Here is a 22,510-nt window from a genome sequence, read left to right on the forward strand (position 1 = left end):
CTTTTAGTCACTTTCCATGTCTGTAAAGGTGTTATTTTTGCAGAGTTGTAGACTGCTGGGAAGAAGGCTCCTTCCTGAGTCTAAGCTACCCTTTAGGAAACAAATTACAGTGTCCATTTTTGAACATGTGTGAGAGTTTCAGAAGCACTCTCTATTGGTCTAACATGGATCCTGCTGGGCAATTTAATACAAATGAAGATACACTCAATATAATTTCTCCCATTAAAGAAAAGTGCTCTTCCAAGCTGGGGGCAGGAGGATTTTTCTCTGGAAAACAATCACTTCAAAAGTCAGCTGCCTGACGTTAAGTTTCAGTACTAAATTGTCTGATGCTTGCTAAGGCCATTGAAGTTAGGCCAGCAAAACTTTGTTGACTTATGCCAGTAATGGATTTCACTCTGCTTGTTATAAGTGCCAAATAGCACTCCTCCTAGTTTCAGCAAACCTCCATTCATGCTTCCACCCCCAAGATGCGCAAGCAGAACTTAACATGACAAATGCTAGGATTCATGTGTCTGCTGCCATTTGTGCTCGCAATATTTGCAGCCTTACTAGCGAAGCTGAAAAGAAAACTTGACTCATTCCTCCAGTAAAAGTGTCAGATGCACGCTTCAGCTTTTTGGCAGTTACATGGTTTCTGAAAGAAAGGATTACAGAGGGGTACTGAAAGAAGGTTGTTTGTAAGTTTATAATGTGGCTCTGCCCCTCTGGTGGTTGGACTAGGCATAACTGTTCAGTGTTTGAGAGCCTTGGTTTTATTAGCTCAAGAGGTGAGACTTACAGCAGAGATCCTGGTTTCAGATTTTGATGGAGAGATTGCTCAGTTTATGTGACTTCATGGCAAGCTTGCAAAGCAATTGATTAAAGCACAAAATCCTCTAATGTTCAGAGAGTTTTTCCAATGTATTTGTATGTAAGGTGATTTTTTGCAAATATTTCAGGAAGCTCCTGTAGTGGCGAGAGCAGCCCTGTTCCTCGAGTGTGCACGCTTCGTTCACCGCTGTAATCGTGGCAACTGGCCTGAGTGGATGAAGGGCCACCATGTGAACATTACTAAGAAAGGCCTGTCCCGTGGGCGTTCTCCTATCGTGGGCAACAAAAGGAACCAGAAGCTGCAGTGGAATGCAGCCAAGCTCTTCTACCAGTGGGGAGATGTAAGTGTTTCTCTTCTACTTACATTTAAAAATATACCAAAATGTAAAGGTAATTGGATCCTGTGCAGAATTTCAGTTCCAGTAAAATGAGGAGTCACGAGCCTCCCTTCCAACTTGCACTTCACAGCCTGACAGGATCAGCTCTTCTCCTAATGGAAACAGACTTTGTTAGGACATAACAGTGTCCCCTTCCTTCCCCCTGCTGTGTTCCCTCTGAGGATCCATTTGGTCCTCTCTCCTGTTTCCAGCACTTCGCATATGCGAATGCCTTAGGAAGAGTAAGAACAGGGTGTGTGATACTACTTGCTTTTTTCTAGCTTCCAAATATTTTTAGCCCAGGACTGCTTGATCTAGATGTGGTGCTGTATATTTAGTAATGGATTTCTCTTTGACGTACTTATTCAGTCTCTCTTTGCACCCATACAAACTGTTAGCAGTCATCATTCTTTGGCAAGGGATTTTACAGGGCTGCTACATATCATCTAAAGAGCTGTCTTCGTTTGTTTTGAGCTTAGCTCCTTGAAGTTTTATTTGATTGTGATCTCTTACTGTACAGGAACTAGGCAATTTCCCTGTCTGGCCCTCTCAGTGCTGTTTGCAATTTCTTTGGAAACCCACCAGGGTATACCTGCTGAAGGTCTGACGCTTATTGCAAGTCATTTCACACAACTCAAAATAGTGGGAGAAGTTCCTTTGACCTCTATGGTGCCTGTTACATATGTCTATCTGGAAGTGAGCTTTGTGCTTCTCACCTCTTTTCACGAAACCAGAGATTTTTAGAGTGAGGAACATGATCAAAAAAAAAAAAAAAAAAAGACCCCAAAAAGACATAAAATCCAAGGCTTAGGGGAATTTCAAAAGCATGAATTCTGCAGTCTTGGGGTACTTACATAAGCCATGTCAAAAAAGCCTTGCTGTAACCCATAACAGCACAAATACCAAAGTTCCTTGAAAAAATACATAGTGTGAGTGTATGTGCTTCTATATTCCATGAGGTCACCACCTTAGCCTAACTCCTTTGAGAACTCCTTCCAAGTGGAGAACATAGGATTACACAGGCCTTGTATTTTTGCATGCATTGCTGACAGTCAGGCCTATCCATCTCTGTTTGGGGACTCTATGCTTCTAGACATTCCTTTTTTTCAGATTCTGACAAAAATGGGAACAAGCAAGTCAGTAACTATTAGAAGCCAGTTAGATCCCCCCTCAGCTGCCATTTTTAGAAACTGAAATAGCCTGAGCTGGAAAAAGTCCAGGAACGTTTTCTTTTTGAAATGTTAAAGTACCACCCCATCATGCAAGATCACAAGAAAGGAGCCAGGGAAATCTGATGGCAAGCAACTTGGTATCATTCTCTTACCCTTAACTTTAATGGCATCCCAAGGCATATCTGGATGCGTTCTCCCTGCTAGGAATAGCGTGTGTTTGCCAACTGCTTAGGAACATCCCAGAAGAAAAAAGCCTTACTTTTACTTTACTGTAAGGCAGGAGAAGATTTGGAGAGTAGTCTTTACAGTGCCAATTTCTTCTCTTTTTACTACAAAGTGTCCTGCCACCCATTAATGTTTCTGTTTCTTCTCACTGGAGGCTAGGACAGTATAGCTACCCACAGTGTCACTGGCCCCCAGACTCATGCTTCAGGATTGGTCTGCGTGTAGCACTGCTGAGGTGCAGTTCCTTTACGTCCTTTATGTTGAATGCTGGGCAATGTTGGTCCTCTGGCACTGCTTTTACCTCCCAGAAGCTGTTTCTGATGAAGGTGGCTGCAAGCATAAGTGTCAGCCACCAGCCAAGGCTGTAGGAATGGGACCATGCAAGCTGTGCTCCTCAGATGGATGCTTTTGTTGGCTCTGACCAGATTCCAACCAGATAGGCTGCACTGTGAGGAGAAACAGCTTTCTGTTGCTGTAGTACAGGCACCTGCTGTGGAACATGCTGCCATTTCTGTATGTTAACCTGCCCATTTCACCGTGGGCAATATCAGCACAAAGGGTGAAATGACTGTGCACTCACAGAGCTCCTGAGCAGCTCCAGTACCAAGGAGATTGGATACCTCGCCCAGCCCATCTTTGCCTCCATGCTACCAGATTCTTGTCAACACTATAGCGCACCATCCTTGCTGCTTGGTGGCAGCAGAGCTGCTGCTCTGGAAGGAAGGTTCTTGGACTAAGAGAAAAGAATTTATTAGGCTCTGAAGGCACTGAGGCCTTGTACTGTTTTTTTTCGTGCAGTAAATAAGGCTGGAAATTTGTGCTAATTATGGATTCTTGCTTGTCTGTCATTGCTCACTAATTGTGATATACAGTGCTATTGTCAAGGTTTAGTGAGACCAAGAATGACCGTAAAACCTTTTTTCCCCCACCCAAGTCCTTTAATTCTGCCTCCCTAATAGTCATCAGAGAATAACAGTGGTAAACCTTTTCCATGAGGTGGGATTTGGACTGCCCATAACAGAGATAAACCTATTGAATTGAGCGATCTCACTTGTGCTGTCTTTCGAAATAACACAATGTTAAATCTATTCTGATCAGGTTAGTCTATCACTTCCTTTGGCTGCTTCTGTTAAGAGGCATTTTCTGTTAAAGTGGGCATGCTCTCTGTTTGCTAGGAAAACCAAGCATAATTCATGCAGATAATACATGTTAGGAATTCAGTGCTCATTAGGTAGGAAGCAGTGGGATTATGTATGATTGATTTAATATTAGGGTGGACAACACAGCATAAGTAATATGTGATGAATTACTACTTTGTGGAGAGGCATGTGGAACGTTTCTTCCTTTAAATGCCTGAAACATGAAAGGGGAAAAAAAATGTGAGACGTGGAGTTTTTTTAGCAATGTGCAGGCTCACAGATAGCTGAGATTGACAACTATTTGCATGAGCTTGCAAACCGCAACAATACCACCTTACTCTCTTTGTGTAGTAGAATCTGCCCTCTTAATTGTTGCTGGATTTCACAGGAACTGCTTAGTAGCAAGGAAGAAGAGCTGTAATAAGTGACTGTTTATGTATTTCTGCATCACTTCAGCCAAGATGGGAAAATTATTTAGTGCTTGCATGACCATCAGTTCTGACTTGTAGAAGATTCAGGAATCCTCTTTAGTATCTTTCTCTGAAACTATCCCAAACCCAAAAAGGCCGAATGGCAAGTGCTGATGAAAACCCTGTAATTAAACACATTTCCTCCCTCGCAAAGTGATGGTATCACAGGATAAAGCTGTACATACTTGTCTGTGTTCTCTTTACCTATCTGCAGCAAAAAAATCAAGAAAATCCTTAAGAGCTCTGAAGTGTCTTAGCAGAAAAGCATTCTTCTTGCTAACACACTCTTATCTGTAGCTTTGCTGACAGCACCATGAGGGCTGTTTACATGCTGATAGTGATGCTGGCAGACAGTCACAAATAAACGATCAATGCCTTTCTGGAGAATGTAACAGTATTCAGTGGAAATCTGTCTGTCTTCTCTACATGGATCCCCTCTACACCATTACCTGTGCACCTTCCCAGCTTTTATATGCATATTGTCAGCTCGTTTTTTGGAAAGTGCATCAGGGAGTCTCTCCTTTAAAGATGGAAGCAGGTGTTCCCATGGGCATTCAACAGTTTTGTGGAGGAAACAGGGACTGTTACCAGATTCCTAAGTCACAGGATAGTTTCTTAAACAGAAGATATACATTCTCAGTGGAAAGACTTAGCAAAAATCTGGCACACATATATCGAGGGGAGAAAGAAAAGTGGAAGAAATTCATACAAAATAATGACCTAAGCTCCTCCTGCCTATCATTTGCTGGTTTGGGTTGTTTTTTTTTTTTGTTATTTAAACAAATCTGAAAAAAAATTTCATCCTGAAATTTGACACAGTTCACAAATTTTGATTGAAAAAAAGGGGGAAATAAATTATGATTTTGGTAGCAATTAATCTTCTGTCATCCCTTTCTCTACTTCACTGCATATCGCAGACAATAAAAATAAAGCCAGGACATTCTGTTCTGGCTGGAACATCTCCACAGCCTGCACAAGGCAGAGCCCTTGGCCACCAGTGATTTGGGCTGAAATTCTCACCTCTTTGTGCTTTCTTTTTCTCCCTGTCTGCAGGCAATTGGTGTCCGCCTCAACGAGCTGTGCCACGCTGAGAGTGAGAGCCCTGCCAACTTGCTGGGCCTCATTTACGATGAGGAGACCAAGAGGCGCCTGAGAAAGGAGGATGAGGAAGAAGACTTTTTAGATGACAGTAAGGAGACTCCCTTTACTACAAGAACCCCCGCTTGTAAGAACCTCTGCTTTAGGAGCACTTAATTTTTCTTCTCTTTTCATCCTCTTGCCACCCAACTGTATTTCCCAGTCCCTCACCTTCACCCCAGCTTCCTTCCCTGTTCTTTTCATGCCTGGATGTACAACATGACAGATAGGTAGCAGCACTGAGAGACTTTGAAGGAAAAGGGGGGGAAACCAGGCAGTGAGTTGCAATTCCTGTATATTGGCAACTGCAATTATAAGCAGGGTAATAATTTATGTCTTGAGTTTTGCTGTCACACAAGTGCCAAAAGCTGTTCAGACTCCCATTCTTCCCAGTTATTTCTGCCAAAATATTTGCATGAGATCAGCTGCTTTTCTGTTTCTTAATATGGAAGAGTCATCTCCTCACCTGATGTGAATTGGCACAGCTATGCCAAAGGCTTTTAATCTTGACTTCAGTCTATTTGCCTGATCCTCAGGCAGAAATATAGCACAGTGGTATAAAAAGTACCATTAAAAAATGGTATAACAACAAGATGACTAAAACACAGACATTTGTGCCTGGTGTACATAAGGGTGGGAGAGGGGTGACAGATCACTGATTTGGAAAGTCTAGATAGGCATGCAAATTATAACAAACCCTGTGAATCAAAATAAATTAAGTCAAAACACATACTGTTGTAGGTGTAGGTGAGGGTGGTAACAAACATTAAGTCCTCTCCAGACACCATCTGTATATATGTGTGTGCTGTAATGTACTGGTTCTTGTGTACATGTACTGTTTGCCATTGGATGTAGTGTGCTAGCACTGTTTATGTGTCTTCTGGTTTCTTTTTCTGCAGTTCTGGGTTTATTCTTAGCACTGCATAAAGGCCAGCTTTGGAGCAGAGAGGAGTAGGTGGGAGCAGTGAAAAGGCATTTGTGGGAAATGATCTCAGAAGAAGGTATTGGCCCTAAGCTAGACCTTCACATGTGCCACTATGTGCTGTGCCAACGCTAGCAGCTACATGAATGTGGGTGGCTGTTCTGGATATTTTATTGGCCCTTTAAGAGATATATCCAAAGCAGGAGGGCACACCCAAAATTTTCCCTCTCCTGCCCTATGAACGACTTTTGAAAGGTGAAGAACCACTGCATTCTCTTGACCAAGTGACAGCATAATCTTTCTTGTCCCTGTTCAGCCACTGATAAGGCACTCATAAGGGGATGTGGAGCTGCTTTAAAAGGGTGGTCTGACAAGCAAACAGAACAGGTTGTGGTCTAGAAAGCCATCTAAAAGCTCAAGTACTCTCCTGAAAGCCAAGGTCTGAAAATAACCAATCTGCATTCTTGCTGAAGGCAGGGATTTTTCAAAAACTGCCCTGTATGCTGTAGGGAGTAAACTGAGGAGCATAAAATATGCAGTTGGATATTCCGTTACACTGTACATCTCATCTGTATTTGATAGTTCAGATTACTTTAGTCCCTACAAAGTCCGTAATTCATTACTGGTAATGTGTACAGAGGAATTAAGAAGCATCACAGAATTAATCTGGTTTCATCTGATCCCTGCAGTATCCTCTCATTTGTTTGGTTTGGATTGTTTCTTTGTGAAAAGTAATTAGACCATACATAGGGGAAAGCAAGTGAAAACAGAAATCTTTTTGAAATGTATGTAGATGGTAATATCGGGCATTATTTAAAAATGGGTGTGATTAGTTGTGAAAACAACTATATTTTTATTTACTTTTTTTTTGTGCTGTCCATGATCCTAAATAGTATTTTTCAAATTGATCAAGCACTGAAGAATCCTTCATACTTTTCAAGCTTTGAATGGCATTAGATGGGTTAAAAAGTGTAGGGCTTTTGAAGCTGATTGTTTAGACTCAGTTGAGACAAAACTTCAAGTGTTTCAATAATCTGTCTTCTCTTTCCCCCTTTGTTTTAGGTTAAACATTTGAAAGTATAATTTGATTAAGCAGTTTGATTTTTTTTTTTTTCCTTGATTATCTCTAAATAGCACTTGGATTCTTTGCACAAATAAAGAAGCCTGACTTCAAAGGAGGCTGTCTTTTCCAGTTATCAGGGCAGTAATTAATAATAGCCACAGTATCTCTTTGCTGGCTAGTCATAACTCCGTGTATTTTGAGAAATTTTCCTATATTTTAAAGTGGTTCTTTTCTAGAACTGCAGAAGATTTGGCTGAACGCAAAACTGTAAAGGAGAAGAAGGGTATCTACTTCTTAACCTGTATTTACTTTAAAGGAGGTATATACAAAATGCTGTAAGATCATGTTAGTTTAGTAGATACTTCACTATAATATAATATACACTACAGTACACTATGGTGTGTTAGTACTATTGCATGTGTTGGTAAATACATGGATTGATTTTTTTTTTTTACTCTGTTCCTTTTAGTGTAGGAAAAGTAGCATAGATACAAGTGGATTTTCCTCTTTTTTAGTGCAGCTTGCATTGTGCACCATATGTGAAAATGTCCATCACCTCTTGGTTCCAGATTTTGTATCATATCCTTGCTCACCATAGAAATATTTTTTCCTAGGCACTGTGAACCCTACCAAATGTTGTTGTCCTTTTGCCCTGAAAATGGCAGCCTGTCAGCTTCTCCTGGAGATAACCACTTTCCTTCGAGAGACCTTTCCCTACATGCCCAGGCCACGTACTGAGCCTCTTGTGGTAAGTGGACAATACACATTGGAGAGGGAGCCATGCCCACAGATGTCACTGGGCTATGTGCCTGTCTGAGGAGAGGTAGGATAGGGTAATAACTCAAGTGGATATCTGATGCAGGGAGAAAGGCGACATTGTTTGGTGAGTAGAAGATGGGCAGAGCACATCAAATGGGTTGATTAAGATGGTAAGACTGTGGAAGCACAACATGTGCTGGAATTTCAAGAAAGTTTCAAAATAGGGAAGAGGGCAACAGATGGATTGAGAAACTGAGTGTGCGGGACCTGAGAGGTGTGGGAGGTGGATGGCAGGAGGTGACAGCTCGCCTGCTACCTAGCTGATTAGGAGGGCCAGTTGACAGAGGACTGAACAGGGCGGTTAGGAGAAAGGGAAGAGGGAACAGTTTACAGAGAATTTGCTGGTGCTTAAAAGTTGCAGATTTTTCGCTTGGGTTAGACAACAGAACTGAAGGGACTGAGGGAAGAAAGGAAGGAAACAGAGACAAAGAGGCAAGGAAAGAAATAAACCTCCATGAGACTGAGAGGCACAGGCAAATCCTGGCATGAATAGTAAGCTAAATGACTGATTAGGTGACAACTAATTTTGTGAATAGCAGAATCCATGAAACCTGATTTCCAGTGGTTCATTCCTGTATGGATTTTCTTGTGTCTAATAATGTAATTTAATATTGCCTTCAGCCTGTTGTTTCACCAGAATACACAGGCACTCAGTTATCTTTTGTCAAATTGGGTTGAGGATGACCATCAGTTTCAGAGGTGGCTGGCGTGGAAGGAGGTGAGAATTGAATGGCAGACACACAGTTTCATCTTTTAGGCCTAATTTCTTTAGGAAATCAGGATAAAAGTTATGAAGAAAGAATGACAATTTTCCAAGTGAACATGAAGGATTTAGCCCTACTATTCTGGGTTTTTTGTTAATGACAGACTGAGATCAAATTTTGCTGATGACAGTTGTGCTTGACAGGCTGATTTAGCTGGGCATTATTGTAATTATGTTCTGAAATTGGTTTCAAAGGCTGTAGATGGCCTACGATGAAGTGACTCAGCCCCTAGGTATGCAAGAAGGGCAATTTTAAAAAACAGGGATAAATTCAGCAGGAGTCTTCTGAAACACTTTGCTGATATTTTTAGCACGTAATAAATGACTGCATCCAAAAGCAGGATAATACCTGGGTTTAGAATTCATCTCAATAAAGTAGTTAGGCTTGGAACTAAGAATATGTTGGGTAATGAAGGTCAACAGAAATTTGTGCTTTTGTGCCAGATAGAAATGCAGCTGATTAATAGCTTTTCAGACTTGTATATGGGAGAGAAGGGGGAGGAATTATTCTGTGATGCGTAGGCGGAAGAAACCTTAAGGTCACGTTATGCAAGAGCCTATTAGAGAAAATGGCGATAGAGTGCTTCTTTTAAGTTCGTACGGGAGGGGGAAAAAAGAGCCAACAACACTCCACATTAAAATATTAAGTCTCTGCATTTATAGAGTGATGCTTCCTTTCCAGGAGAATCAGGTACATAATGTTACACATAGTGCATAAAGATGAAATTCCATTAGAGCAAATCTCACTTCTGTTGGTGTTTGCAGGCATACCTGTTCCATAGATATGAGCACAAACTTAGCAGCCTTGAAGAACTGAAGCATTTGCCACTGAACTAGTCGTGGTGAACCAGTTTCTACCCACAGTCTATCCAGACTTGACAGGGTGAGGGCATAAGCACCCTTACCTGTGTTTGAGTGAGGTAGGCAGTCCTGACTGAAGTTTCAACCAAAGCCTTTTAGTGAAGCTGGTGGATACAATCTCACTTTGCAAATGGTTGGGAGTGACGAATACATTCTACTGCTGCCACAGGAGAGCCAGAGAACTGGAACTTGTCATTTGCTGTGGTGGAAAGTCACTCATTTTAGCTTAGCAGTTGCTGGAGTTAGACTAACTGTGTGCTAAGAGGATGTATTTCATTCTGTCAGTTAATTTGTGGGGGCAGCAATTTCCAGTGTAAGCATGTTGACAAACAGCTGGGAGAAGTAATGTGTTTAAACACTCCAGGGAGGGGGACTCTGACCGTGCCCTAGGAATATACCTGTACTGCTACCATGGCTCAGCTTATGCATGCTAGTTTATGAAGCTGCTGTAATTCAAACACATTTGATTACAGATTTTTATCCTGAAATGCTTTAGCCTTTGTTTCATATCCTAAACTGTGTTAGATATGTTTTAAACTAGTTACATGGAAGTTTTCGATGCTAGAGATACTACAAATCATTATGTTAGGCACCCACCTTTTTGTATCCCAGGTTTTGTTACTGAGCAAAGTCAAAATATTTCCTTTGTGGTAATCACCTGTTAGCTTTTCTGACAATCACTTATGATAATTTTCACTGGAGATGCAAAGCTGACTGCAAATGGTTTGGGACCTTTGCCTGGTGTTAGATAGGCTAGTTAACCCATTTCAGCACAGCTCAGTCTAGAACATACATTTAAGAAGACCTTTTTTTTTTTTCCCCCAAACGAACTCTTAGGCAGCAGATTTTGACCCTACCCAAGTAGCTCCCAGTAACTTCTATAGGAGCTTTGTATGCAAATTCCAGTATGAGATCTCTTCAGCCTACGGATTTTTATCTGGAATAACTATTTGGGATAATTTCAGTGATGTTATCATTCACATTCATCAGCCGTTTACTCACAGAAAGGAGCTTTGTGTCATCTTAGATTTCAGCTAGTTACATATTGGGTGGGGAGATCTCAAAGCTGATGATGTCCCCAGTCAAAAGGCACAAACAATGTTCTTAAAGAGCCCAGCATTTTAACTGTGTTTGCCAAGGTGGGAGTTCACAGTCTGTCTTTCACTTTTTCTAGTGGTGGTTAGAGAAAGCGAATGATAATCCATAGCTCGTGGAAACTTAGGACTTTTGCTTTTTTGGCCCAAATTGGTAGCCAGTATGTGGCACAAATGGTGCCATTTTTGTTAATAGGAGAAAATGATGGTGCAAATTAGCTTCTCTCTGGTGCAATGCTGTTTATTTTCCAGAATTTAAGTGCAGCCAACATTTTTATGACTCCCTGTTTTCCACTGTGTCCTTTCAGCCTGATCTGCACACAGAAAGCTTGCTCTGGGCCATGCTGTCATGGCTGTCGCACTGTCAGCAAGATTTCTCCCGGCTTTTCTGCCTCTGATGAGTACAGTGGCAATGCATTCCCTAACCAACCGCAGGGAGCCTTTTGAAGTAGAGACCTAATCATCCACCCAGCACCTTGGGCAGCAGCCACCTTTTATTGCCACTTATTCATTGGGGACCATTTACATGTTTTCCCCCTTATGAGCCTGCAGACAGGGTGCGCATTCACTCAGCAGCGTTAACCAGAAATGTGTGTTAACACCTGTTAACTCTCTCATCCTGACAGTGTTTACAGGGTGGCTCAGCGTGCTGCAAGCCCAAAAAGTGCTTGGATTAGAAAGTGTCAGGGTAGATGGAGAACTGTGTGATAGAAATAAATTTCCATCTGAAGCAGTTCTTCCTGAAGCTTGTATCGTTGCAGTGGAAAGCATGAGGGCTTTATGATTCTAAGGTGATTCATACTGCTTGCACATCTGTGGGATCTACATTCTGCTACAGGATCTGGAGAGCTGCAGGCTGCGTCTGGACCCTGAGATGGACCGGCACAGGTATGAAAGAAAGATCAGCTTTGCTGGGGTTTTGGATGAAAATGAAGATTCAAAGGATTCCCTGCACAGCAGCAGCCACACCCTCAAATCTGAGGCTGGCTTCGAGGAGAAAAAAGGTTTGTCAGCACAATAAGGCTTTTGTATTCTCAGGGCTTGTGAAGTGGCGCTTGATTTTATGTTTTCATTTGCATAGACTGTGTTAAAAAGCAGGCAGCCATGGAGTCACGTGGCTTTGAATCATTTCTGAGACGCTTCTGGCCTTCAGGGTTCAATATAACAAATGTGAGAAGCAAAGATGTTAAATTTTATAAAACACTGCTATGACTGAAACAGATTGAGTGCATTGCAAGATTTCTAAAAAAGAGGATGCCTTGTTTGAAACTGACTCTCAGTGGGATGCTGAGAGAAGCATCACTATTTGATTCACTTTAAAAATAAAGATCGAAAGTGTTCTTGTTTGGTTTTTATTCTGATTACAATTTTTCATTTTGGGAAAACAACAGATAAGAGGGAAGAACGGGATCTTTCTGTGAAAATCTGTACGGGTTTGGAAGTCATGGCATCTCACAGAATTAGCGTTTGATCACTTGATCTCTTGAATTCTTTGCTACCACATGAAAAACACACACCTATGTGGCTTTTGATGGCTAGCAGATTAATGTTACCAACATACTGTATACTGTACAAGCAAACCTCAAGCTCACTGTGTTTGCTGAGAACAGCAGGTTGTTTCCATTTTTGAGCCATCTCATGCAAAACTCACATACTATCTGATGGTACAAGTGTTGCAATACAATATACAGTCATCGTGCGCATTTGCAATTAGAGGCTAAACTGCCAGACAGTTACCTGTAAATGATTCTCCCTCTAACAAATTTTCTAGAACTGTTTAAATTCTGTCTCATAATAGCCATATAAAGGTGCAAATGTTTGAGTGATAATTTTGATGATTGATTGAAAAGGATAAATGTTTGATGATTGTTTGAAAAGGATGGAGTCTGTGGCTGGTTATCGTCTAGGAACTGTAATGTGTATTAATGATTCAGAGGAGCTTTTGTTGACCTCAGGGGTCTTTGGATAAAGTTTGCATTGTCTTCAGCTGTGACCCTGTCACAATTACTGGAGGAAATATTAGAACTGTTTCCAAGACTTACATGGTGTAAAACTGCCCCCAAAATTGTGTGTCAGGTGGGACATTTACTCCTGTGAAGACAGCTAGGTATCCACCTAAGAAAGATGAGCTGGATAAATTCTTGCTCAACCTCATTTTTTGTACCCTTGGCATATTGGCAGCCCAGAGAAGCACACAGCCTTATGGTCTGTCTGAGTCTAGGATCAGTGGGATAACATCTCTAACTATTTAGATGAGGAAAAGCTTGGGTTTAGGGTGTTTTTTTTTGAAGATAGTTATGACAATTACTTGAAACCACTGTTCAGCCTCTCAGGCAGTAGTTCCGTCCACTGGGACGTTACCTGAGTGGGAGAATGCCTACAAGCATGCAATCCTGCTGGAAAATACTGGTGGTCGGTCTCTAACTATCCTATTTCTCTTAGAGGCAATGCTGACTTAGATTTTCCTTCATGTGTTACTGTGCTACAGGCATAATGCAGAATTGAGTTATTTTTGCAAAGATAGTATTAACTTTCTGCATCCTTGACTCTGTTAAACTACATTTTCCCTGCAGTTTCAGTTGGTTTTTTTTCCCATTATCCCTTTTCCCTAAGCTGTCATGTAGTATTCCTTTACTAAACTGCCTCTTTACTACATTTTAGATATGGGAAAAGTGACTATGGTAGGAAGGCTGAATCCTAATATACTCTAGCAAAAATGTATTTGCAGTATTTTGGAAGCTAAATAAATGCAAGGTAATGTTATATTTTAAAATTACAATAATTATGTTCTTTTCTCTGGCCACAGCATATTCTTCTGGGGATCCACCTGGGCCAAACATAACAGATGCAGAGGCATCTTTTGTAATCTACAGTTTTGTAGATAAGAAAATGTTGTTGTGTGAATGTAACAAAATTTTTCTCACCTGCAGTGAGAGGTTTCTTTATCTCAACGTCTTTGATGAGTACTAATCTGTTTCCTTTCATTTTTTCCTGAGTGTTAAAAACTTTGCTCTCATTGCTCACCCCAGATGTGGCTTAACAGCTATCCAAAAGCTACGAGTTTACTGTATAGAATCTGCTCCAGGTAGGTCCGAAATACAGACACTAAAGCTAGGTTGATGCAGGCTCTCAGAGGATCATATGTACTATTTGGGTGCTAAAATGGGATTCTGCAGACTTCACGAAATGCAGTTACAAGTACTGAAATGGTTTGGTGTTCGGGGGAACTGAGCCACTGTATTGAGGCTGATCTGAACAGAATTCAAGCAGTAGTGATTGCTAAGGAACTCAGCATGGTCACTTGGAGGGACATTCTCTGGTCGCTCAACCAGTGATTTGCCCAGCTGATTTGTGAGGACTGAGGAGTAGCTCTCAAAACCTATTCATCTGTCTTTGGCCAGGACATTAGCCACTGGAAATGGGAGTGGGAATTGGGTTCTGGAGGAATTAGGGGCATTCTCAGGAGTAAAGGTGTGTTTGATTTTTCCTGAAGCTGAATACAATTCTATTAAAATATTTTGCTTACCCATGGTATCCAAAAAGCTGTATCCTGTTCATCTCAACAACACACCAAAAGGTAATCAATCACACATGGCCTTGCCTGATTAGATCTACAGTAAAATGACTGAGTGTTGCAACATTTGGACTGACATACTGCCATGTACTGCCTTTGAACTAAGAGGAGAATGAAAGTGCAAACGGTTGGTGCTTTGAACATTGAACCATTTCATGTCTGTGCTCATCACAAATGCAGAGTGTCAATGGATGTTGTTAATGCCTGAAAGCTGCTGATTTGTCTGAAGGAGAGGATCTACGTGCTCCCATTTCCTCTAAAGCATTCTAATGATGAAGAGTAACATGCAGAGACATGGATTTATGCAAATCTTACTTCAGAGAAGTCTTGCGTGCTAACCTCATGAAGCAGACTACCCTTCTGCAGTCACATGTGCTGTATGAGGAAATAACTGATCTACTGCAGAGTTCAGTGAGGTTTACAGAACCCAGGCCCACAGGAAAATAGGTTTGTCCACAGTGCCTTGTTCATGCTTGGGATTCAGCCATCTATCCCTAGCAAGAGGTGATTCTGCACTAATGTAAACCCTGGGGGCTGGCAAAGAAAACTGCAATTTACATCCATTGGGCAGATCCTGTTTCCTGGCAGGAATTGATCCAAATCGGTGTGAATCGTAGGTTTTCCTTGTCCACGTTTTGGGTTTCTGTTAGAGCAGCTGACTCTACTTGCTGGTGGTTGAACAAGGGCTAATTCCAAATGCAGACAAGGCCTGAGGTAACGTACCAGGTCTCCAGGAAAGGAGGTGCTGAACACATTTCCGTAAAGCATCTTTACTGCCTGATTGACAGAGCTGCATTGGCGGTGGCTTTGGAGGGAGCCTCTGGCCCCACATTCCTTCACATAGAAGAAAAGAGGCTGCAATACAGGCTGGCAGCAAAGGGTTGGGAGGGAGGGGAGGGCCAGGATATCGTTCTTTTTCAAATGGGGAAAAATTAAGGGGAAAAAAGTCCTCTTTTATTCTTTTAATACAGTTCCCAGCAGGAAGATCAGGATAGGAGGCTCCCGCTTGCTCCAGATTAAAGGAACCCGCAGTTTCCGGGTGAAGAAGGGGGGTTCCCTTTCCAGCATTCGCCGGGCCGGCAGCCTAAAGAGCACCAAGTTATCACGGCAGGACTCAGAGTCTGAGAATGAGGAGCTGCAGCTGTCCCACAGCAGGGACACTGTCACTGATATAGGTAACTTAGACGAGTGGGTGGAAAGGGAGGGGACAATAGGCAGGACCCAAACTCTTGATGGGATTGCAGCAGAGCTAGAAATGACAAGAGACCCCCACCCCAGCTGGCTAGGGAAATCCTAGAGTCCTCTTCAGGGACAGCCTGAACTAGGGCCTGGGAGGAACGCGGTTCAAATCCTGGGTGCAGCCTTGGCTCCCTGCACAGGTTGTCAGTTCAGAGGTCCATATTAGAGCATGAACTCTTGGAATGCTGGTGCTTGCCAGCCAAACGCATGCTGTCTTTAGGGGAGCACATCCGCGTGTGTACGTGCACGTACATACACCCCTAAATCATATGATATAATGAATATGTGAGGTCATATCCATATATGATACTTTATTGTCCATATTAACAGATAGGAGATATATAGTCATGCACTTCATATTTTCTGTAGCATATGATGTCATAGGCATGTCATATGACATGTAATATATGTATTCCTATATGTAGAACATAACATGTACATGCTGCATACTATATTTCTACATATTGGCATATACATATATTTTTACAGTTTACAGATGACTTCCTTCATCTCAAAAAGATTAATCCCCATAGATCTATCTTATGGAAACCAAATGTGCATCCTGCCACAAGAAATCTCCATCACAGTTGAACTAAAGGGGCTCCTTCTGCTAGGGGTGTTAACCAAAAACTACTGTTTGGATACATTTAGAGCTGAAATAACCTCCCAAGCTTAATGGTTATTTTTATGTTGCCCAAAAGATGATTCTGTAGGTGAACATGGAGAGTGGGATTGCCCATTCTGTAGACTTTGGCAAGTCACAGTTCACATAAAGAGAAGAAAGAAAGAATTAACCAGAGTTCATCCCCAACCACCTCTTATCAGCATTCATGTTAGTTTTATAGGAGGCCCATAGGTTATGGAATTGGCTAGATGAAACACAGGGATCAGTGAAGTTCCCAGAGAAATCTCTCCCAGAGAAATTCTAGTGTGCTAGAATCAGGATTTTTTTCCCCTTTCATCCCCACGACATTAGCAGTTTCCATGGGCAATTAGCAGTGACTTTGCCCATTGGCATTTCCAGTTGGATGCCACTTCTGGTTGGATTTTTGTTGACATTTTTAACCACAGAGCCCAGTCAATGCAGATCACTAAACCAACCATTGCAGCATCTGAAAGGTGCGAATAATTTGTTTCTGATGTTTTTCATTTACCTTCTCCCCTTCCATTAAAGAAAAAAGTGAGGAGGGAGCAGTGTTTGCTACTGACAAGATAGCCTGTGAGCCGAATCTAAATGGTTCTTGTAATTGTCAAGCCAGCATGATACAAGGATTGGGGAGGAGTGTCCAAACGCAGTCTTTCCCATGTGGCATATTCTGTGTACTCTGGTCTGTTCCCACAAGGCTGGCCTGGCTTACAAGTGCTGTCCCTAGTCTTTAAGCACGTAGGGAGCAATAAAAACAACCACCTTCTGGGTATTTTTCTTTTGAAGAAGGGAGCCCTTGGAGCGCGAGCGAACCTAGCATTGAGCCCGAGGTGCTGAGCAACACAGGCACGGAGGAGAACTACCATCGGAACATGTCGTGGCTGCATGTAAGTTTGAGTCGCCAGCAGTGCTCTCAAGGATGGCATTTTGAGTAGAAAAACCTTTGTGCTGCCAATAACCAGATCACAATCTGTGCTTTCTCCACGTAGCATCAAGGATCTCAAGCGTAAGTAAGCTGCAACTTTTGGAAATCGTCTCTTTGCCATTTCAAAATTAGACTAAAACCAGAAAGTTTTTGTCTTGCTCCCTCTGTCCATTTGCTGTATTTAGTTTGTAAGGGAAAAGGGACTGTTTCTCTGTAGGCATGCAGGGCCTCAGCTGAAAAGTCCATTAGCTCAGTATCTTTTCTCCATCATGGCTAGTAGTGGGTAGTTCAGGAAGAGTAACAGAATGGGCTACAGTGTGAGCTGGGCTGCCAGCTTCTGGGAAATGGCATCTTAGAAGCTACTTGAGCTGGAGGTTCTGTTGTGACTACTATGTTTACTAACTACCAGAAGATTTTTCCTCAGGGAGTTTTTCCAGCCCCTTTTGAGCCAATTTATATATTTTTGTCTCCATTAACTATATGTCAATGAGCTTAATTATGCACCTTGTGGGGGAAAAATACTTACTTTTGGAACATTTTCTTTGATTCCATTAGGTGCATTCTGTCACAATTTCTAACCCAACAGGGCCTTGTGTAGTTTCGACTCTATCCAACAGACAGGGATTACAACAGTGCAAATGGGGGTTCGTCATGCAGGGCCTAAGACATCCATTTTGGTGATCTCTGTACCCATGATTTAGACATGCCAAAAGTCAGTTGGGCAAGTCTACACAGTTCAATCCACTGGTATCCAAGGACTGTACACCGCTACTTCTGTTGCCTCATGACACGCTGTGATGGTGCAGTACAGTCAGCGTGTTTTTGTGCACATGCTTTGCAGAAAAGTTGGACTGACTCCCTGTGCACAGATTGATTGTATCCTGCGCGTGTGTATGAGGACAGATGCCTCCCAGAAGTTCCTTTTGACTTATAAGTTGCCTTTGGGAAAGACAGCTGCCAATCATGAGTTGATATCCCCCTCTTTCCCCCAAGTATTTCACACAGTCTGCTCTCAACTGCCACATTCCTATGGAGTGTGGGCAAGAACAGGCTTAATCCGATACTGTGGTGTCAGAAGCAGTTCTTGATAGTTTTCTTTTTTAGAAGAGGGTGGCAGGGCAGGGAACCTGAATGTCCTGTCTTCCAAGCTAGTACCTCAATCCCCGGACTACCATGCTTCTCTGTCAGTACTCTAGTGCTCTTGGTAATGATTACACCTCATATGGAAATTCCAGTGTTCTGAACTGAGCATGTTAGACATGAGAGTGTGTACTAGGTGATGAATTGCTAGAGGATAAAGGCATCTCCCTAGCTAGCAGCTTAGGATAAATCATGGTGGCTTTGCTCAATGTGGGAGGATGCATGGACTCATAATTATGAGGCATAAACTGAAAGGAACTTGAGATGTTTGTCTCACTTCATATGTGATTAGCCTGCATAGGAGAAAAGAAGATTTGAAAAATCGCCCGTTCCAGTTAATGCAACGCAAGTACCAATATCGCATGAGAACTTTCTCTTTTTGTTTCTTGGAAAGAAGGTGTGGGTGGACTGTCACTAAAACTACAGGCAAAACAAAAACCTGCTTTACTTAATGGTCATGAGCAAACCTCTCAAAAGGATCACTGGTTCCAATTGCTTCTATGCATGTACCAGCATTTCCTCTACTTGTCCTTTACGGCAGCCTGGAGCATGATGTCCTCACTCTATGTCAGTGTACCGTAACCACAAGTTATAACAGTGGACCAGAGGCTGGGTAGAGGCTATACAATGCTGATGATTGGATTTATACCATTTGCACATTGATACAACACTAGTGGCTTGAGTTATTCCTGATTGACCCCAAAATAACATGAGGCCAGAACAGGCTGGGAAAGACGAGAATCCCACATATGCAGTGCAATTTTTTTTTAAATTAAACTCCTTTGTAGAAGCCTAAATATTTGAGGGTTGAGAGTGTTGTGGCTGCCTTACTTGAAAGAGCCAGCAGACTGCAGCTGCACAGATCATGAATGGATCGAAAAGATGGGATAGGCTCCGATAGTTCTGGGTATTTCTGCACTAGGTTATGGGATGAAGAGAAGGATTCATAAAAGCCAGTTATGACCTGCAGCGTGAATGGCTTGGGGATGCCTTTGTGTTTTCCTCAGAGTGCTACTAAGTGGATGGGTTTGTGTGTGACAGGAAGACCAATGCACAAATTGCTGCTGGACTGAGTTCTGCTCCTCTGTGTAGAAACCCTCCGAGTTACACCAGAGAGCAGTCACTGAAGTGTAGTCGTACCCAAGGTTGTCTTTAATTAGTTTAGGGACTAATAGCAGTGCTGCTGCAGCAAAGCAGGGCTCAGTATAGCTAAATGCCCAAATATTTACTCTGTTTCTTAGACAGGTTTTACAGCTCCTTGCTGCCATATGGCAGCGCCACTAGAAATAGTAACTGAGCCAGCTAACATAAAGCTGGGCTGGATGGGCCTACCCAAGCACAGTGAGGGAAGCATACGCAGAATAACTGGCACAGCTTATGCCTACTTGAGAGCATACTGAGTCATTTCCATTCCCATTCCTTGAAGGAAACTAACCCCCAAACCTGGTGGGTTTGCAGCTTTAATGATGATTGAGTAGTTGACGATTTCCAGTCTAAGCCCTCGCCTCAGAGTGGCGATACAACAGCTTTTCTGAAAACTGAGAGAATACTGTTTTCCTCAGCCTTGATCTTGCCGCCAGCCAAACATGCACATCTACAGCGGCTCTGTCTCTTTGTTTTGTTAACACTAATGTTTCTTTAGCCGTGCCTAGCTAGTTTGTAAACCACTTGCAAGTATGGAGCTCTGCACAGACACGCAGACCTTTTCAAAAAGCTGTGTTGAGCTTCATGTCTCCCCAGCTAGGCCATGGAAGAGTTAGCTTGGCTGTCCCCATCACTGGCTGCCCTATGCAGTTCTCTCTGTAACTCGCTTTTCTATAGGTAACTGTGCTCTTTTTTTCTTTTCAAGGTTATGATCCTATTATGCAACCAGCAAAGTTTCATATGTACCCACATTGACTACTGTCACCCACACTGCTACCTCCATCACAGCCGGTCCTGTGCTCGCCTTGTCCGGGCCATCAAACTCCTGTATGGAGACACAGTGGACTCTCTGCGAGAAAACAGCACGTTGAACAGTGTGGCAAGAGGCAAAAAGCAAAAGGAAGTGAGTAGATGGAATTCTTGCATAAAATTTTGCATAATTTCTTTCTTTTAGGTCTGAGCTCTCAGAGCTGTTCCAAGAATTGTATACATTAGTCTTTAATGTTATGGTCTTTTTAGTGACACACTTTTAACAATCAGTTCAGCAGGATATTGAAACAAGATTGTGCCTTTTTAGCCATATAAGTAGTGCCTTTAACTTCAGTGGAAATACATTTCTTCTTTCAGTAAAGTGCCCACCCAAGTACCAACTGAATCATGTCAACAGTGGTTAATACTCTCATATTCCTGACTACAACAGACAGTTATTCTGAGTACTTGTAATGGTGGAGTAATAGAATCACAGAATCAATCAGGTTGGAAGAGACCTCAGGGATTGAGTCCAACCATTGCCCTGACACCACCATGTCAACTAGACCATGGCACTAAGTGCCATGTCCAGTCTTTTCTTAAACACATCCAGAGATGGTGACTCCACCACCTCCCTGGGCAGCCCATTCCAATGTCCCTTTCTGAGAAGAAATTCTTCCTAATGTCCAACCTGAACCTCACCTGGCAAAGCTTGAGGCTGTGTCCTCTTGTCCTATCGCTAGTTGCCTGGGAGAAGAGGCTGACTCCCACTTCACTACAACCTCCCTTCAGGTAGTTGTAGACTGCAATAAGGTCACCTCTGAGCCTCCTCTTCTCCAGGCTAAACAACCCCAGCTCCCTCAGCCGTTCCTTGTAGGCCAGACCCTCCAGACCCTTCACCAGCTTGGTCGCCCTCCTCTGGACTCGCTCCAACACCTCAACGTCTTTCTTGAAGTGCGGGGCCCAGAACTGGACACAGTATTCAAGATGCGGCCTCACCAGTGCCGAGTACAGAGGGACGATCACTTCCGTGGACCGGCTGGCTACACTATTCTTAATAGAGGCCAGGATGCCATTGGCCTTCTTGGCCACCTGGGCACACTGCTGGCTCATGTTTAGCCAGCCGTCGATCAGCACCCCCAGGTCTCTTTCCACCAGGCCGCTTTCTAACCACTCTTCCCCCAGCCTGTAGAGCTGCATGGGGTTGTTGTGGCCGAAGTGTAAGACCCAGCACTTGTTCTTGTTGAACCTCATGCTGTTGGTCTCGGCCCATCTATCTAACCTGTCCAGATCCCTCTGAAGGGCCTTCCTACCCTCCAGCAGATCGACACTTCCACCCAGCTTGGTGTCATCTGCAAATTTACTGAGGGTGCACTCAATCCCTATGTCTAGATCATCTATAAAGATATTGAACAGCACCGGCCCCAGAACTGAGCCCTGGGGAACATCGCTAGTGACCGGTCGCCAGTTAGACTTTGCCCCATTCACCACCACTCTCTGGGCTCGGCCATCCAGCCAGTATTTAACCCATCGAAGAGTCTACCCATCCAAGCCCCGGGCAGCCAGTTTGTCTAGGAGGATGCTGTGGGAGACAGTGTCAAATGCCTTACTGAAGTCTAGATAGACTACATCCACAGCCCTGCCCTCATCTACTGAGCGGGTCACTTTGTCATAGAAAGGAGATCAGGTTGGTCAAGCAGGACTAGCCTTTCATGAATCCTTGTTGGCTTCCCCCGATGCCCTGATTGTCCTGCATGTGCCATGTAATGGCACTCAGGATGATCTCTTCCACCACTTTGCCTGGCACCGAGGTCAGGCTGACAGGCCTATAGTTCCCTGGATCATCCTTCCGACCCTTCTTGTAGATGGGCGTTACATTTGCTAATTTCCAGTCAACTGAAACTTCTCCAGTTAACGAGGACTGCCATGACTGAGTCATTCAACTACTTTGCAATAACATTGAAAACAAAAGCGTTCATGAAACTCTCTTCAAGATTTCAGTTGGGTAAAGAGGCTATCATCCCTTTAAGTGGAAACTGAAGGAGTAAGAGACAAGTTCATAATGTTTCTTTATCAACCAGCAGATTGTTTGTTTCCTGTCAAGTTAGAAAATTGAAAGGTATTTGTACGGAACAGAGCACAGAGCAGATCAAACAACAGCTAATGATTCGGCTTTCCTGGAAACTGCAACCCCATATATTTCCTCTGGTGCAGAAAAGCAGTGTATCATTTAGTTAT

The 22,510-nt window shown here is 42.8% G+C and overlaps 1 protein-coding gene across 3 annotated transcripts in view; it reads left to right on the plus strand.

The window, feature by feature from the left end:
- UNC80 (unc-80 homolog, NALCN channel complex subunit) overlaps positions 1-22,510 on the plus strand; it is a 133,095-nt gene that overhangs the window by 51,448 nt on the left and 59,137 nt on the right. For 2 of the 3 annotated variants that reach the window (XM_068407722.1, XM_068407723.1), the window contains exons 23-28: positions 942-1,154; positions 5,250-5,385; positions 7,933-8,066; positions 11,694-11,859; positions 17,101-17,201; positions 20,229-20,426. In XM_068407722.1, the coding sequence (XP_068263823.1) occupies positions 942-1,154; positions 5,250-5,385; positions 7,933-8,066; positions 11,694-11,859; positions 17,101-17,201; positions 20,229-20,426 (948 nt within the window). Of the gene's footprint in view, positions 1-941; positions 1,155-5,249; positions 5,386-7,932; positions 8,067-11,693; positions 11,860-15,400; positions 15,605-17,100; positions 17,202-20,228; positions 20,427-22,510 lie in introns of all 3 variants that reach the window. The other variant, XM_068407721.1, reaches the window with a different exon arrangement.

This window comes from Nyctibius grandis, chromosome 9, assembly GCF_013368605.1.
Source record: "Nyctibius grandis isolate bNycGra1 chromosome 9, bNycGra1.pri, whole genome shotgun sequence".
NCBI classification, from domain to species: domain Eukaryota; kingdom Metazoa; phylum Chordata; class Aves; order Nyctibiiformes; family Nyctibiidae; genus Nyctibius; species Nyctibius grandis.